General features: G+C 55.8%; 1 protein-coding gene across 5 annotated transcripts in view; it reads left to right on the top strand.

The window, feature by feature from the left end:
• The window catches only part of SYT6 (synaptotagmin 6), a 51,707-nt gene that overhangs the window by 5,700 nt on the left and 27,729 nt on the right, over positions 1 to 18,278 (top strand). For 3 of the 5 annotated variants that reach the window (XR_005065447.1, XM_037038884.1, XM_037038881.1), the window contains exons 2-3: positions 4,962 to 5,310; positions 6,688 to 7,249. Coding sequence is in view for 4 of the 5 variants with exons in the window: in XM_037038884.1 (XP_036894779.1) it covers positions 4,962 to 5,310; positions 6,688 to 7,249 (911 nt within the window). In the remaining variant the exon portion in view is untranslated. The remainder of the gene's footprint in view (positions 1 to 4,961; positions 5,311 to 6,687; positions 7,250 to 18,278) is intronic. The other 2 variants (XM_037038882.1, XM_037038883.1) reach the window with 1 other exon arrangement.

The following is an 18,278-nucleotide window of genomic DNA, read 5'->3' as shown; positions in this document are numbered from 1 at the left end:
AACCTAGCATTTCCCAGGGACGGAGCCATCACCCCTGCCAGACTGTCCCACTTAAGGTGACGAGCAGGTCTTGCCCTGAAGGTCTTCGAGGAGACCTGAACTTCCTAGGAGAGAAGAGGGGCCTGAGGTCTCTCTGACGCTTTGCCTCTAGTCTGGTGTCCCCTTCCCCTGCCCCAGGAGGTCCAGCTTTGGGTCCACTCTGCACACAGTAAATCATTATCCTCCACCAGCAAAGCAGAGCGTGAAGAGCAACAGCGGTGTATGTTCTGGGAGCTTTTACCACGTCCTAGGAACTGTGCTCAGTCTTAGTTAATATTCGTGGTGATTCTGTGAAGGAGGGACCCTTAGGACCCCCATTAAATGAAAGAAGACGCCAAGGTTTGGAGAAGTTCGGTAACTTGCCCAAGGTCACACAGTTAGAAACGAGGGTGGACATGTCCTGCGGTGGTTTTGGTTCTGGTGCTTCCCAGGCATGTCTGCCGTGGGTCTGAGCCTCAGTGAAACCCACTCCTCCACCAGCTGAGGAGCTGTGTGCCCCTCCTCAGGCCAGGTCACGGGGGGTTTCCTAAGCCCAGTTCCACAGCGCTTTGCTCTCCCAGAGGCTGCTGGGAAATTGCACAGTGTGGTTTCCCACACCAGGTGCCCCCAGAAGACTGGACTCCTCTGACACCTGAACAAGATGTGGCACACCTAGTATGCAGTCACGGACTTCTTTTCCCCAGTTCCCAAGAAAACCTTGAGAAAGCACAGCACCTTGTCAGTTGTGGACTTTTCTTCCTTGATTTTGGAGCTCACTCCTGTTTACCAGTAGCGACAAAACCAGTGACAGTGACAGCAAGACAACTGGACAAGTGGCGAGCAAATGAGTATGGACAGAGAGGCGTGGAGATGTGAGAGTCTTCGTATTGTACGCCTTATGTCCTGTGTTATGGAGAGACCTGGCTATATATCAGCTACATTATTTCTGGTAGCAAGTTTGTTCCTGGTTAGTAATGACACAGTTAAAGCTGCCTCTGTGCCTACGGGTTCATGGCTTGCAGGTGTCCTGCCAACCAAACAAATTTCAAAACTAGGAGATATTTAAAACTAGACTTGGCGGAAGTAGGCACTTCTAATAGAAATAGCTAATATTTATGATGTTGCTTCCCATTTTCCAGGACAACTCCTCAACACTTTTGATATACTTTCGATCTCAGTGAAACCTCACAATGCCCCTATGAGGTAGACACTGCCATTATACCCATTTTACAGATGAGGAAACTGAGGCCCAGGGAGATTAAGTAGCCTGCCAAAGCCAGTTTAAAGCCAGTGGGAATGGACATGGAATGAGCCCAGTCTGACTCTGGGCCGTGCTGCTTTCTCTCCAGGCTGAATGGGAAATAAAGAAGGAAGAAGATGGGGGAAGAAGACTAATATTTAGGAAGTATTCTCTCTTGTCCAGTGGGCTTCCACCCTCAGGAGAGGCATACCTTTCTTCTGTCATGAAGCTAGTGCCTGGTGTACATAGGAAATACACTGGATCGGGACTCACATGGTGGCTGAGCCGACCATCAAAATTTTACCTGCCTCCCAGGGCTTTGGGTCAAATAAGACATAAGTGGGGAAAAGGCTTTGAAGGCTACTAATTTGCCTGGAGTTTACTAGAGAGCAACACGGCCTGGTGGATGGCCCCAGTGGGCCCAGGGTAGGAAGGCACATGTCTTAGGTATGAGGGCCTTTGCACACAGTTCTTAGGCCTCCAAAACCTACCTTTCCGAGCCTGAACGTGCCTTTGATCAGGCTGGGTGTGTTCAAGGCCACATACAGTGGTCTGAAGGGGGCTGAGTCCTGTGCAGTGATCCCCCCTGCCCTGGTCTGACTTTGCTCCCACCAGCTGTGCTCACCTCCTTGTGTCTCCTGTGCGGGGAAAACCCAGAACCTGCTTCTCCACGCACTGCCTGCCTGTCAGGGGTCCTGGCAGAAGATCCTGTGGGCAGAGGAGGGCCGCAGGGTCTTATGTAACCAGTATTGAGCTCCAGGCACCGATTCTCAACAACCCATACCCTTGCCTCCCTTACAGCTTTGAGGGAACAGCAGTCAGGTCACGTGGAGAAGCTTTCAAAATGGCAACCACGCCGAGGAGAAATTGATTCCCTTGGCCCACCCCCTTCCCCCGCCCCTCTTTTCATTTATGAATTCAGTTTTTTGTCAGGCTGAGCATTTAAATGCACGTTGTGCTCTCTGGATTCCCCCGTTTCTTCCCCTTCCTCATTAAAATTCTAATTATTACCAGAGCAAGTAAGATGTAGGATCAAAAGAAAGCCAAAGCCCTAGAAATACCTTTTGTTTGAAGATGACTCACTGCGGGGAAGGCACCCAGAGCAGCTGTGACAGAGAGCAGAGAGGGGTCTGGGGTGGCCAGATGCTGGAAGCAAGGATGCGCCTGTCTGTCATGGCCCTGGAACCTCAGTGGAGCCACTTAGGAGCAGCTTGACCCTGGGCGCCTCTGCGTCCTTATCTGCGACTGATAATAACCAGTCCTCTTTCCGTGAAGGGTATGACATCAGTGGAGACACGAAAAGCACTTTGTGCCTGGGACATAGTAATATGCAAGAACTTGACTAGATCCAATACGATTACTGTCAACCTGTACGTATAGTAAGATTTTGGTGTCTTTTTTTTTAGTCCTCACCTGAGGAAATGTTTTTTATTGATTTGAGAAAGAGAAGGAGAGAAAGAAACGTCGATTAGTTGCCTCCTGTACTTGCCCCAACCAGGGATCGAACCCACAACCTAAGTATGTGCCTTGACCTGAAATGGAACCTGCAACATTTTGGTGTACAGGACAATGCTCCAACCAACTGAGCCACCCGGGCAGGGCTTGATGTCTTACTTTTAAGATAATAAATAAATATTGACAAAACCTGTTCTGTTCCTCTCTTGTGCCCCAGAGGTGCATGCACACCACGTCGGAGACTTTGAGTCTAGAAGTTGACATAGAACCAGCCTTCCTGGTCCCTGGCAGTCTCTGGGGGAAGGACTGGCCCCGGCTCCTTTGGCCAAGGAAAGGCCCTGGCGTCTCCGTGCAGGGGCCTGGGGGTTGGTGCCAGTGGCTAAGGACTCGAGGGTTGTCTGCTGTTAGTCCCTAGCCGTGAAGGTGGTAGCTGATCAAGGCCATTACTTTACAGCCAGGGAGCTGGAAGGCAGTGCTGGCTCCCGGGAGGAGGTGGCTGAAGCTCTCACCTCCTTGTCAGACCCTCTGGATGGGGACGCTCTCCCTGGGCCTGTGGGCCATGAGAGGTCCGGGTCCCCCCAGGAGGGACCTAGCCTCTCAGTACTCCAAGCAGCGCTTAGCACCTGGCACAAGGCAAATGCTCGGGAAATGCTGGTTGAGAGATAATTACAGCTTCTTTATGTGCCACTCATTCATTTACTCATTTATTCTCATGGGCCAGTTTCTATGCTAGGTCCTGAGTCAGGCGGATATAAAAGACACAGGGTTCCAGTCGCCTGCAGCTTAATCAGGGATAAACAGTGGCAAGGGCCCCTGGCTAGGCCGCTGGACCCCTATCCAGGCTCTGTGTCTGACCTGTGACCCCAGGCGAGTCCCCCCTCTGGACCACTCACTCCTCTTATCTGCAGAAGCACAGCCTGGCCTCAGTACTTTCAGGGTCACTTCTCACCTTAGAAAGATTCTTAAGGCCCTGGGATGGGGTAATCCTGAGGCTGCAGACGCACCGGCCTGCAGGGGCCGGGTGGGGAACAGGGAGGAGAATTGGTGAGGACACGTCCTTCCAAAGGGAGTCAGTCACCCGTGCCCACCATGAGTGAGTTCCAGGGCAGGTACCAAGGCACCTGCCCTTTGCCAAAGTAGCAAAAAATCTGGTGTGATGCTCATATGGTGGAATTTCTCAATTTCCCAATGACCATGCAAACTGCTGGACAAGACTTACCTGCTGGCTGGTATGCACCTGCCAGGGCTCCCTTGCTTCCGAGCCTTCGGGCCTCTCCACTCAGGTCTTCCCTAGAAGTGTGGTGAGAGGTCTGCTAGATCCTTCCTCGCAAAGGGAGGCATCCTCACAGCTCCCTGGGGATACAGACACCTTCCCGGGGGCAGGGATGGACTGGGGGTGGCCTGGGGGTGGGGCAGCGAGCATCTGCATTTGACCCCATAACAACATTCAAAAATACCAGTTTTACAATGAAACTCTCAAATAGCCACAGGAGTGGGAAAAAAGAGAGCTACAGGGGTCGTTTGTACTTAGCTTCAAAATAAACTGTGTGGATTGGATTCCAACTTAATACAAGTGTTTGTGGAGCCTACTATGCGCCGAGTTCTAAGCGTAGAAGATGCACTTGACCTAACCGGGGCCCTCAGAGCGATCACGCTCGATCTCATTCACTTCAAGCTGACTCCCGGACGATTTATTGAGCTCCTGCTCAGGGCTCCGCAGGGGCGGGGGTGGGAAGAGGATGGACGAGTTTCTGGAGCCTCTGGTCTCCAAGGCCACTCAGCCTGTTGAGGACGAGAGCTGCGCAGAGAAATGACTCTGCTCGAAGTCTGGCCAGTGTGACTGCGCTAATAGAAATTCAAATAGCATCCAAATGTGAATGCCTCACAAACGTGCACATTTGCTGAGGCCGTTACAGAAATCACTTTCTCCTTTCTGTGAAAGGAGCCGGGGCCAGTCCTTCCCCATGCCAACCAGCGGTTGGGTGCTCCCCAGGCCGGCGGTAGGGCGCGGCAGTGGGGGGCGGGGCGGTGTGTGAAGTCAGAGCCGGTGAAGGCGAGTGGCCTGTGGAGTGTCAGCCCTCCAGCCATGGCCCCTCCGCCTGGGCATGGGCAGCCTTCTCACGACTATTCTTTTCTCTTCTTCCGTCTTTGTCCCTTGCGTGTGCTCCCTCTCCTTCTCCCTCCTTCCCTGCTTCCCGCTGCCTCTGCGTGTCACTGTCCCTCCCTGCCTGGCTCCCGCCGGGGGCAGGCACCTCTGTCAGCCTCCTCGCAGTGGTGGTTATTGTGTGTGGTGTGGCCCTGGTGGCAGTTTTTCTCTTTCTCTTTTGGAAGCTGCGCTGGACGCCCTGGAGGATCAAGGAGGCCTCCAGCCCCTCGTCTGCTGACGCGCCCCCGGGAGCCTTCCAGAGCCCCCGCTCCAGAGCCAAGATGGCAGACAAGCTGAAGGACCCCCATTCCCTGGGCTTCCTGGAGGCGGCGGTGAAGATCAGCCACACGTCCCCAGACATCCCGGCCGAGGTGCAGATGTCGGTCAGAGAGCACATCGCGCGTCACACGCGGCTGCAGAGACAGACCACAGAGCCCACGTCGTCCACCAGGTGAGGGGTGGAGCGCTCCCTCCCTAACCCTACACCTGCACATTCCCTTATTCAGTGGGGAGATCCCAGCCTTTGAGGGCCAGGGACCGGAGATAACAACAAGTGAGCTCTGAGTGGAGTGTTTCAGATCGTGCAGTCCATGTGGTGATCAGCCAGGAGGTGGGCCAGCAAAGACCTCGGGAAAGGGCGACCTTTCGGGGGGTGCTGCATGGGTGGTGTGCACCGGGACGTGTGTGGATGCGCGGTGCGGGTGTTTGAAGGGAAAGAAAGACATCCGTCCGAGGGAAGAGAATGTGCAAAGGCCTAGAGGCATAAAAGTTCACGGGGCACCTAGGGCTGGGTCAGCGAAGCCCTGGAGATGCAGTCTGCAGGGCACGGGAGCCAGGGCAAGAGCATCTTACTGTTTGGGAACGAGGGTTCCCTCCTAACCTTTGGCAGAGTTCTCTGCATGGCAGCGGTTGAATGCATGGCATTCCACAACTGAAGAATCAAAACCAACAACCACCACATAACGACAAGAACCTGCTCTAAATCCAGAAACACTTTTAAAAGAAGCAATGTGTGCAGGCACGAGGCATTGCATTTATTCACAACTTAGGGCTCTTGTGGGTTCCTGGGACCTTGCAGTGAGTGCCCTGCCCCACCCCCAGCCCTCAGGGGACCAGCCCAGAGGAAAGAGGCCAGGAATCAGAGTGCGGGGGCCCCACTTACAGAGTGTACGGCACAACCGTGAGCAAGTTGCTCGTGCCTCCCCAGCCTCACTTTCCCAACCCTGACACAGCTGACGATTCCTAGGGCTGCTGTGAGGAGCCCGTGAAGGAATCCATGTGATGGCGAGAGCTGAGGATGTGGGAGCTCAGTGCATCCTCACAGCCATCCTGTGCAATTGTTACTTTTGTTATCCTCATCTCATAGCAAAGGGAAGTTAAATAACTTGCCCAGGCTCCCTTGGCTAGACAGTGGCAGAGCCAGAATTCCCCTCTGCAGTCTGGCTGCAAAGCCCAGTAATGTGAACTCTGGTGATGGAGGGAGAGGGGGGTGGCCGGGCAGCCGCCAGCCACATCAGGGGAGGAAAGGATGGTCCTCCTCTTAAGGGATCTCATGGGGGTCACGTCTACTGGGAAAGAAACCTAGAAAGCAGTTAGTTAGCAGAAAGGCAGGGGAAATGATAATGGCCGACATTTAGTGAGCTTACTGTGTACCTGGCCCCACTGCAACCCACACTCCCCCTATACTAAGGGGTGCACTAAGCACAACGACGTGCGCACATGCGTGCCCAGGGAAAGGGTGCGCCAGGGCCCCGGCTGGGTCTGCCTGCCTCCAGTCCCGCGGGGCGCTGACCACGCCCTCTGCACCCTCCTACCCGCCCTCCGCCAGGCACACGTCCTTCAAGCGCCACCTGCCCCGGCAGATGCACGTCTCCAGCGTGGACTACGGCAACGAGCTGCCGCCGGCGGCGGCGGAGCAGCCCACCAGCATTGGCCGCATCAAGCCGGAGCTGTACAAGCAGAAGTCGGTGGATGGGGACGATGCCAAATCCGAGGCCGCCAAGAGCTGCGGGAAGATCAACTTCAGTCTGCGCTATGACTATGAGACGGAGACCCTGATCGTGCGCATCCTGAAGGCCTTCGACCTCCCCGCCAAGGACTTCTGCGGCAGCTCTGACCCTTACGTCAAGATCTACCTTCTGCCCGACCGCAAATGCAAGCAGCAGACGCGGGTGCACCGCAAGACCCTGAACCCCACCTTCGACGAGAACTTCCACTTCCCGGTGCCCTACGAGGAGCTGGCTGACCGCAAGCTGCACCTCAGCGTCTTCGACTTTGACCGCTTCTCCCGCCACGACATGATCGGGGAGGTCATCCTGGACAACCTCTTTGAGGCCTCCGACCTGTCCCGGGAGACCTCCATCTGGAAGGACATCCAGTACGCCACGAGTGTGAGTACAGCCTGCCCTCTGGGCTTCTGGAAGATTCCTGGTTCTGGGTTGAGCGAGATGTGCCGGCCACCCCTCACTCCTGGAGGCAGCCGGGCCTTCACCCTTCAGGATATGAAGGGGGAGTGGAAACTGACCGGTGGCCCAGCCCACCCAAGGGAAGTCCTTGCGTTCTGCCCCAGGTGGGGGGCACCAGAGCCCCCATGGGGGTGAGAAGGGAGGTGAATGTTTATTTTCTGTTCTAGGTAACCCTCTCTACCTGCTAGGCCTCAGGTTTGCCATCTACAGAGTAATGTTCTATGTCTTTCTGACCATGGGTAAGGATTGGGCCAGGCCCCTGGGCTGAATCAGACAGCAAGGCCCTGGGAAAAGCAATCCAGGGCAGGCTGCGTGGATTAGTATGAGCCAGATTATGCCGCAGCAGCAGTCTTGGGATCTGGTGGCCTGGAGCAGTGATTTCAGCCAGCGTGCGGTGAGAGTTTTTGAAACACGCAATACCTGGCTATTTAGTCGGGGCACTGACCTCGTTCCCCTTAGNTGGGGGTGAGAAGGGAGGTGAATGTTTATTTTCTGTTCTAGGTAACCCTCTCTACCTGCTAGGCCTCAGGTTTGCCATCTACAGAGTAATGTTCTATGTCTTTCTGACCATGGGTAAGGATTGGGCCAGGCCCCTGGGCTGAATCAGACAGCAAGGCCCTGGGAAAAGCAATCCAGGGCAGGCTGCGTGGATTAGTATGAGCCAGATTATGCCGCAGCAGCAGTCTTGGGATCTGGTGGCCTGGAGCAGCGATTTCAGCCAGCGTGCCGTGAGAGTTTTTGAAACACGCAATACCTGGCTATTTAGTTGGGGCACTGACCTCGTTCCCCTTAGAGTGTCGAATCAGTGACAACAGCCAGCACGACGACGTTCGCTGTCCAGTGTGAATGAACCAAAATGACGCCTATTTTTGGTCAGGTCGACAAAACACAGAGTATGGTTTTTGGCATGCCACAGAATTATAGTAATGAGTTTACGTGTTCTGCGAGATGACAAAGGCTAAAAATCGCTAGCTCAACGCCACCGCTCTTCGGTCCTCGTTCACGCCGCACGGGCTTGCAGCCTGGCCGGGGCTCCTCTCTGCCTTGGGAGCCAGGGGTCCAGGCGGACAGGGGCTCTGTCTCGGCAGGTGCTTCCACGTCGGGAGGCAGGGGGTGTGGCGAACTGTGCACCGTCTCTTAAAGCTTCCGCGCAGAAGTGGCACGTGTCACTTCAGTCACATTGTGTTGGCCAAAGCAAGACGGCTCCGAATGTGAAGTGGGCAGGGCAAGGCAATCCCAGCATGACCAACACTTAATGACCAACGCGGTGACCACCCCACGGCCGAGCTCCCTCTCGCAGGCACTGCCTGCCCAGGCCAGCCTGGGAGGCGGGAGAGCCAGCCCGAAGGACACCTGCCCCACGTGGGAGAGAGGGCCCAGGCTGTCCATGTGCAACTAGACTTAACCCAGCAGGTTTCGAGGAGCTGAGGAGGGGACGGGGGACAGCTCTGGGCTCTTAGGTCCGGTGTAGGCAGCGGGCACCAGGGCACTGGGTCGGGGGTGAGGAGGCTGTGTGGCCGCACCCTGCAGGAGTGGGCGGTGTGTCTCAATCCAAGTCCACCCGGGCAGCTGAGAGCCCAGAGGGGTGTTTCCACAAGGCACCGATGGCCTCGCATCTGGCGTCTTGAGTGCTAACTGCCCGACTGTCTCCCTGGATATTTCTCTGGGGCACAGGTGACCCCGCTCAGCCGGCAGACCCTCCCTTTGGGCGGTCAGCACCCACTATCTCTATGTTGAATTTGTGAGGAGAGAGACGGGGAAAATCAGCCCTGTTCTGGTAAGAAAAGGGTAAGAATCTCTACGTGCAGAGAGAAAGAGGAATTTGGTGGGCCCTGTTTCTGCCCCAGGGAGAGGGTCTCTGCACCCCATTCTTATAGCTGGTGCCGGCTTTGACCAGTCCACTCTGATGTCCCAGTATGTCCCCCCCCTTACCTCCCAGAAATGTCACCCCCAGGAACAGCACCAACAGCAGGGTGGGCAGACAGGACCAGCGTGCCCGGCGGGCAGGCGGGGCAGGATGCCGCTGCATCCCTGCTCTGCTAATCACTGGAGTGTACGCCTGGAGCAGCTCTTTCCTGGTGGTCTTTTAAGGCAACAGCTTGATTACAGGGACCGTGCAGGGAGAGAATGGCAGCACAGTGCTCCCCACACCCCCACACTGTGGCTGAGACCCAGGGGCTCAGAGAGAGAGGCAGGCGCGAGGGCCGGGGGCTGCCCCCTTCTCCTCAGGGTGCTCCCTTTCCTGGACTTCAGCTCCGGGCCTGAGAGGCAGCGGTCTGTCCAAGCGCGCCCCTCCCCTGGATGCGAGGGTCCTAGACCCTAGAACTCCGTGGCTGTCCCTGCTCTCGTCCCACTGCCGAGCTTCAGAAAAAAACACAAATCATCCAAAGGTGCCAGACAAATCGTCACCGTCGCTACCCTCCTCACGGTCACCGTAATAGTCTTCCTCCATCTTCTCTGAGCAGAACCCTGTGCCAGGCACTGGAGGGTTGCGGGGGGAGGGGCTGAGCTAGACGGCAGCCTCTTCACCCACAGGAATGTGTCATCTCATTACAGCGTGGGGAACCGTCCATGCAGGAACTGGCGAAGCATAGTAGCAAATACTACCCACTGTGTGAGGTGGCGGGACCTGAGAGTTAGGGCAGCGGGAAAGGCTTCCCAGACAAGGGCAATCAAGCCAGGCGGGGAGGGACTTGATCAGCCAAGAGGAAGGGGAAGCATTATAACCAGCAGCCAAGCATGGCCAGGAAAACGGGGGTGTCCGGGTCCCAGAGTGTCTGATGCCGGGAGCCAGTAACCAGACTCACACTCCCTGTCTTGTTTAGAGCCTGTCTGCACTGGATGTCACGCCTAAGCGAGGCCCCTGGGGACCTCTCCAGCAGGCGACGGATTAGGGCAAAAGAAGGGAAAGGGGAATAAAGAAGGCTGGCGCTTTTACCCTTTTTTTTTTTGGTGCTGACTCTAAACTGGTAATTATTTTGAGTCCAGAGAGGCCCAAGTCACAGACGCCAGGAATGGCCAAGCGCTCGACGCAGGTGAAATCCTGCAGCCTGCACGGTGGGGGTAGCTGCAGACAAGCACAGACGTCGGCCAGTTCCCTCCCAAAGGCTGCATGCACCTGGGCCCCAAGCTCCGAACTCCTGCAGCTCCTCGGCCTCGCGGGCTGCTCCCTGAACGCGCCCCAGCATCCCTGCCTCCTGAGACTTGCCTCTGCACACAGTACCCCCTGGCAGGCAGGCCTCTCCCCGCACCCCACGCCCCTGCCTGGCCCAAACCCACCCACCCACCTCCTATAGCTTCCCTGAAGTCAGCCATTGCTGTCTAGATTTACTCTGGGTTCCTTGTCCCTCGGTCATATCCCAAATCATATTCTGTCTTGCCAAATGCTCCCAGGGGCTCGGGAATGACTTGTGTCCCGCATTTGCCTTTCTCTTGTACTGTCCCCTCAGGGCTGAGCATGTCATTTTCTGCACATGTAAGAACTCCGCACACTCTTGTTGAAAGACCGATGGCTTGGTTAATCCAATTACAACCACGTACAGATGCTCCTCGACGGATCCTGGGCTCGTGTCCCAGTAAATCCACCATAAGTTGAAAATATCTCACGTCAACACTCGTCCAACACACCTAACCTACCGAGCACCCCGTCCTAGCCCAGCCCACCTCACGCACTGCTCAGAGTTCACACTAGCCTGCTGCTGGGCACAGTCGCCTGACACCAGGGACACGCTGTGTCATGTCCGTGGTTTACCCTCGTGACCGACCGTGTGGCTGGTGAGGAGCTGGGGCTGCCTGCTACTTACCAACATCATGAGAGAGCAGCACACTGTGTATCGCTAGCCCAGGCTGAGATCTAAATTCAACATTGAAGTATGGTTTCTACTGACCCCCTGTAGCTTTTACACCATTGTACAGTCGAAAAACCATAATCATGGGGGACCATCCGTATTGGTGCACAAGGGCAGGGTCATTAAAGAAGCAGAGGAATTGGGTCCGGTCAACCTGGGAAGGCTTCCTGGAGAAGGTGGCCATTTGGAAAATGGGTAGAGCCAGGGTTGTGGGGGGAGAGACCCGGCTCGTGTGTCCCTTCTGAAGTGGCAAAGAGATTAACCAGTCAGGATTGAAGTGGAGGGTCAGTCACCCACAGGCTGGCTAGAAGGAGAAGGGGCCCAGGAAGGCTCTCCGAGGTCACACAAGTCCATGAATGCTGTCCCCTTGTTGCTTCTCAGGTTTGTATCAAAGACTCGGATGCAGCCTTGACAGGTGGAACCAGGCGTGTCCCTTGTCTTGGGCTCTGTTCCAGGTGGTTTGAAGCAGCAAAGCCTAGAGCGTCTGTGTCGCTTCTCACAACCACTGAACACAGATTCAAAACTAGTAAGAAGGAGAAGAAGATGCTCCGAGGAGCATCCGAGGAGCCCAGCTCTTTGTTAATTGCAAACCTGAAGCCACAGGGACAATTGCCTCCCCGCCTCCAGGTTGTTCCGGAGGAAAGCCTAGGCAACAGTGAGCTACTGCACCCCCCTCCAGGCCACAGGGCGGTGAGAAGTAGGCAAACCAGACACTCGAGGGATGTTGGCGGTCTCTACTGCCCCATCCCATTAAGAAGTCCACTTGTGGGAAAGAATCAAAAGTGTTCATTAAATCCATGCCATCCCTGGCAGAAGTGCCCTGATGCGCCTCCCCTCATCCTGCCTGGCTTCGATACCCCCCCCCCCCACCTTGGGCTGCTGGGCTTTCCCAGTGGCTTGCCATTTTCTCCCTACCCGGAGCTTTGATTGGCTGAAATCACCCTACTCCTCCCTCCCCCACTCTTCTGCCCCCAGTCTCATTATTTCTACATAAAGCCGTAGATTTATCATTATAATAGAGCCGCCGTCACTGAGGTTTGCTAACATCTCTCTAATCTTGTAGTTATTGCTACAGAGGCCGCAGACTTTGGTGCACAGACTATTCCTGACGCCGTTCCAGCTCCTTGGCGGTGGCAGGAGGCAAAGGCTGTAATTGGGGCCATAAATATGTGTTGTGCTTGGTGTTAATGGACTCAGCCATCTTTCTGCCTTACCAGGTCCCCCGAAGGTCAGAGTGAGCGTGTGTGTGCATGTGTGTGTACACGCGTGTGACCTGGGTGCATGTGCATATTGTTGGGGAGGGTGATGGAGTGCTCTGTGTACTTCCGGGGAGCCTGGACTCCCAGTCGGCAGGGAGAGAGGTGTGCCTAACGTGATGCCGACGGCCTGAGTGTCTCCCTGGAGCAGCTTTGCCCGAGAGCAAGCAGAGCTGTGTGCAAAGAGCTCGGGCTCTGGTGCCCGACAAACCTGTCTTGTGTTCTAGCTTCCACACGTTCTAGCTTTCAGACCCCGGGGGTGCTGAACCGTGCCTCAGTTTTCCACATCAGCAAGATGGAGGTGATAATAAAGGCATGTAGATCATAGTGGTGTCATATGCAGCAAATTAAAGACACAGACAGGATGCCTAGGGCAGCGTTGTCACAGAGCAGCGTCCCGAGCCACATTCTCACTGTGCCTTTCCTTCCAGCTGCGCCTGTGGGTCACGGTGCCACGCCCAGACCTCATCCCCCACTTCCGTCAGACCACTTGTCCTGACTGGTTGGTGGTTATTGTCATTCCTATTTTATTTCTTGTCCTAGCTAGGCCACGTGTTCCTGCGTGACCTTGGAACAGTGACTTCGCCTCTCTGGGCTGCGGTTTCTCAGTGTGAAACCCGCTGCAGAGCCCTGTGATTCTGAGGTTCTCAGTCTCTCCTGCACAGAAGGACTCGGCCTTCTCACTGTCCCAGGGGAGAGGTGCCCAGCCCCTGCAGTGCGGTCTCCACTTCTGGGCCTAACCCCGAAGATCATAAGCCACTGGGCAGGATTTCCGATGCACCCACTCTCCCCCTTAAAGGTCAGTAGGAATCAGTCTTCTCTTTCGGCTCCTGGGAAATGTCCCCCGGGAGGTTTCTGCCATGGGGAAGGCTGCACCAGCAAGCTGTCTTCCCCCTTTTCCCATACGGTGTAGTCCTGTGCCAGGGCTGAGTTCCCTCCCCACCTGTCGACTCCCAGGTCCCCCACTTCCTGGGGCCCATGTGGGTTATTACTTGAGCTCCTACTGGGAGCCAAGGGCACAACCAGCTTTATCAGAATTCACCCTCGCCATGATCCTTATTGTAGTCCCTGGTATATAAGTAGAGAAACCAGGGTTCCAGGTTACATGACTCACCCAGAGTCACCCAGGAGAAAGGGGCCGAGAGCCAAGATTCGGATCAGGTCGCCAGCAGAGCCTGTGGCCCTTGCTCGGCTGGAGGAGGTGCGATGACTTTGTTCCTGAAATCGTGCAGCAGGTCAAGGGACCGGAAGGCTGTTTGGTTTGTGTTTTCCCTTGTGTCTGGTCAGCCTCTCTCATTTTACTGCTGTAGGGGCAGCTCTGGTGCCCCCCCCTTGGATTCTTTTTCCATTTCCCAGTGTTCTGCCTGTGGGCACTGACCTTGACATTCACCCCTCTTTCATTCAACGAGCGTGTGCTGAGTGTTAGCTCCGTGCTGCAGCCCTGAGCACTTGTTGAGGACAGACTGAGAGCTGGGCTGAGGAGAGGGTGGCCCCGAGTGAGACCCCGCCCCCGAGTGCCCAGGCTGATGGGAACTGCAGAGCGCACCCAGGGTCTCCCCGAGCCCCTGGCCCCCTCGCACTCAGGGTGCGTAGGTGGAGACGGACCAGTGCAGGGAGCTTACTACAAAACTGTGCCAGCTGCTGCACTCCAAACCACGTGCAGGGTATGGACGAGAGATGGAGAAAAGAAATCAAGGCCAGAGGAGGTTTATCTGAGAAGGTTTCTAGGAAAGGGAAGTCCTAGGTGGGCCTGGCTTTGATGGCAGTGAGTGAGGAGAGCGTTGAAAGAGGGGATTCGTAGGAGAGAGTGCGTTTTTCCTTGTTTTCTTTGGATTGGGGCACAACTCTAGGAAGAACTTCTCTTGCCTGAGACAGGGTTCCTTTTTTATTTTTAATATATTTTTAAAATTTATTTTTAGAGAAGGGAAGGAGAGAGAGAAAGGGAGAGAAACATCAATGTGTGGTTGCCTCTCGCTCTCCCCTTACTGAGGACCTGGCCTGCAACTCAGGCATGTGCCCTGACTGGGAATTGAACCTGTGACCCTTTGGTTCACAGGCCGGCACTCAATCCACTGAGCCACACGAGCCAGGGCAACAGGCTTCCTTTTCTTAATGCAGTAACTATTTGTGATGTGACTACTATGCACCAGCCGTCAGCTGGCGTGGAGAATACAAGGACTTCAACTCCAGTGCTGCCCTTCTGCCCTCACGGTCTACGAGGCAGGCAGGGGGGCACTGTGCTGTCCTGGGGACATGCAGGTCCTCACGGCCCCATGTGTGGAAGGAAGGCTGGCCTCCTGGAATGACACTGCCTACATTGCCAGAGAAGAGCTTTGCTGCGTCTTCTTTTGCGTCCACACACTCCAAGTGCATGAGGTCCAAGGGTGGCTGCAGAAGGCCTTTTTGAGTAGGCCAAAGACTTGGCTGGCGTGACCCACTGTGACTCAGGAAGTGGCCCTGGGAGGAAGCGTCCCGTGGGCCTGTTGACCAGAGGCTTGGTGCGAGTCCTCTGAGAGCCTGCCCTGGATCTCAGCCTCGCAGTTCCGGCCTGGCCGGGAGGCAGGCAGAGCCGGAGAGAAGCATAACGGATCTTCCTCCACTCAACACGTTGTCAGAGCTCCCTCGGAGCACTTATTTGGGTCCTAGAACAACTGGCTATTGGAGAAACAAATCCGATTCTTGCTTTCGAGGGGCTTACAGGGGAATGGAGGTCTCAGAGGAATAAAAAATGCAAGCAGCAGAGCACAGCTAAGTGGCATTAAAAGGAAAAAGGGGGAGATAGAGGTGGTTATTGAAGCTGAGAGAGCAGAAAGAGAATTGGGAGCAAAACTGAGCTTTGGGGAACCCCCACAGTCAGGAGGGGCCAGCAAAGGGCACCGAGGAGGAGGCAATCCAAATGGAAAGAGAGCCGAAGATGATGGGAGGGACAGCTCGGGAACTGTGCGGTCCACCGCGACGTGTGTGAGTGTCAGGAGGTCCCACGCGCAGCCCTGGGCACGGGGAGGCAGGTGTGAGTGTAGCCCCTGCTCTCTGTGGTTGCTGCCTGGGAGAAGACAAATGGACGAGTCAGACACACAGTGTCACGGGGAACATAAAGTGGCGACCTGCTGGGGGCCTTGGGGCTGGGGAAGACACCTGGAAGAGAGGGTTGCAGGGGAAAACTGGGTGAGTGGGGGAGGCGTCCCCAAGAGGGGGCCGTTTGAGTAGCCCTGAAAGGGGAGAGGGAGCGAGCTGTGCAGACATGTGGAAGAAGGGATGGCCAGGCAGAGAGAAAGGCATAGGCAAAGGCCCTGAGGTGGTGGGACGCCTGGCTTGTCCAAAGAACATGGAGGGCACCAGTGCAGCTGAAGCAAAGGTGGGGCTGGGGAGGGGAGAGAGTACAAGATGCAATGGGACAGGCGAAGGGGCAGGGGAGGTTCGTGGGCACCCCCACCACGAGGTTAAAAGGTCACCGTAGCTGACAGGTTGGGAATAGACTGAAACCCTGGCAGAGTCCTGAAAACTGGTTGGAAGGATCTCACCACAAAGAGCAGACGGTGGTGGCTGGAATAAGGGTAGAGGCGCAGAGGTAAGATGTGGCATGACTGGATGGAGGTACAGGTGGGGAAAAAGTAGGTTTACAGTTGCAAATATGCAAAACGTAGAGTTTATTCTTGGGTTATTATTGACTAATTATTGTATCATTTTCCATACAAACCACTGTAGACCTGCTTTCAGTGCCCCCTGCGTTTGGAAAGCAGAACACGCAGGATTTGCTGACGTTTGCTTTGCTGACCCTACTGGGTATAGAGTCGAGGGTGTAGAGAACGAGAAGACGCCAGGTTTCCAGCCCGAGCAACTCAGGAGGGAATCTCCGTTCCCTGAGTCGGGGAATCCTGGAGGGAGGACCCATTTGGGGAGAAAGATCGGGGGCTCAGATTTGGACACTTTCTATTTGAGGTACCTTTGGGACACCCAAGTGGAGGTGTCGAATGAGAACTTGGATATAGAGTCTAGGGTTCAGGAGAGAGGCCGCAACTAAAGCCATCAATGGAGGAGGTGTCAGGGCATAAACGGTGTTGAAAACCACAAGACTAGTTGTGATCTGATCCCAAGTTTTGAGAAGAGACGAGGACCCAAGACTGAGCCTGGGGAGACTATACTATTTAGGTGTGAGGACCACCAGGAAAACCCGGCACAGGGGACTGACGGCCAGCAGCTGGGGATGCAGACGACAGCCCAGGAAGGGGCAGTGTCCCAGGGCACAACGTTTCCGGGGCGAGAGCAGGAGGAGCCCCTGGGTCAGAGGCAGTGGTGGCTCCAGCGGGATGCAGACTGAGACTGGCCATCTTGTCCTGCAACAGCCTTGACCAGAGCCATTTTGGTGGAGCCTGGCTGGGGACAAGGTCACTAGTGGAAGACTGGGACATGGGTTTACCATTTTAAAGAAACTTCCTCACATTCATAGTTCCGGAATTGAGGTTTAAAGGATGAGGAAAGCTGGCTTCGCCGTGGGTCGCAGGTTGCATCCAGGTATAGGCCATACTTTGGGGAAAAGGCAGGCTGGGGGTGGGGGAGTTTGGGGGGGTGGTGATAAGAGCCCTGACCCGCTCAGAGCAGCTCAGGCAGGACCACACACTCCATCCGAACCTGCAGCCAGGCCTCAGCATCCCTAGAATTGTGCTAAAATTCCTGAGTATATGGACCCTTGCAGGCAGGACCAAGCCAGGGCAGAAGCAGACAGGTGGAGCTTTCCAGCACAGGCCTGCAGGGCACATCGGAGTCTCACAGAAGCCCCAGGAGGTGTGACAGGAGCAAGGCCAGGCCTGGGCTGCGGGCCCAGACCCGTGAAGCCTGCTCCCCAAGCTGGTCAGCCAGAGCCGCTCTGAATAATGTAGGAAGCTGGCTGGCCCTGCTGTAAGCCGCCTGGCCCCGGCAGGCCCTGGCAGTGCCCTCCAGGCTTCCTGGCCGGCTGCCTGAGTCGAACTGCATGGGGCTGCCTAGCAGGAGCTGCCTCTGGCCTGCTTGTCTCCGCTAACGTTCCTTCACCACCACACTGCCTTAGGCCCGGCCTCACACTCCCCATGCTCTGGAACGCCGAGCTCTCTTCCAACACTCCCACACTCAGGCTGTGGGTGGGATGTCTAGTTCAGGCCTCTATCCAGTGAACCCCCCCAGCCCCTGCCCAGGCAGGGGACAGCTGGGTGGGATCATCGAAGCCAAGTGCAGCTTGTTCTGCTTCCAAATAAGAACTGCAGCCTTGTGCTTAGAGTTCATGTCTTCTCGTGATGGGGAGGAAGTCGGGAGGGGGCGCACCAAGGGGCCACTCCATGCTCAAAGCTCAGGTCCTGAGAATGTGGCTCACCAGGTACCAGGTTCTGAAGCCAAGAAGAAGTTGACTTTTCTGGGACTCCCCAAAGGGCTAAGGATCCCCTAGAAAATGGCTGAAAACCCATCAAGAAGCCTGAAGGTAGAGAGGTAGGGTGCGGGGCCAGGCCCCACCCCCCAGGCAGCAGGTCAGTTCTCGAGATGGGCACCTGCTCCCACAGAGACGACAGGGCCCCTGCAGCCCGGGGGCCGTGCCGAGTCCGCATCCCCGTAGCAGGAATGATGGATGCGCACTGACCCTCAAAGCCTTCCACTCGAGCCGACTGGGCCCGGCCACTACTGCTGGGGTCGCCCGGTCAAAGGTTTCCTGTGCAGTCCCGGAAAATAAAGCTGATTGGTCCAGACAGGGCTCTGACCTGGCTGCAAGCTCAGTTGCTCAATAACCGCTCGTCTGGCCTTGGGTGTTCTCCTTGAAGTCGTTTCTAAATATGGCCTTTTGCAATAGGTCCTTCCCTGCAACTTCCCAGGAAGCGGCCTCTCAGA

Source organism: Sturnira hondurensis, unplaced genomic scaffold, assembly GCF_014824575.4.
Source record: "Sturnira hondurensis isolate 20B ecotype Veracruz unplaced genomic scaffold, ASM1482457v3 Scaffold0024822, whole genome shotgun sequence".
NCBI classification, from domain to species: Eukaryota; Metazoa; Chordata; class Mammalia; order Chiroptera; family Phyllostomidae; genus Sturnira; species Sturnira hondurensis.
Note: the sequence above shows the minus strand (reverse complement) of the source record. Positions and strands in the feature narration are given on the sequence as shown.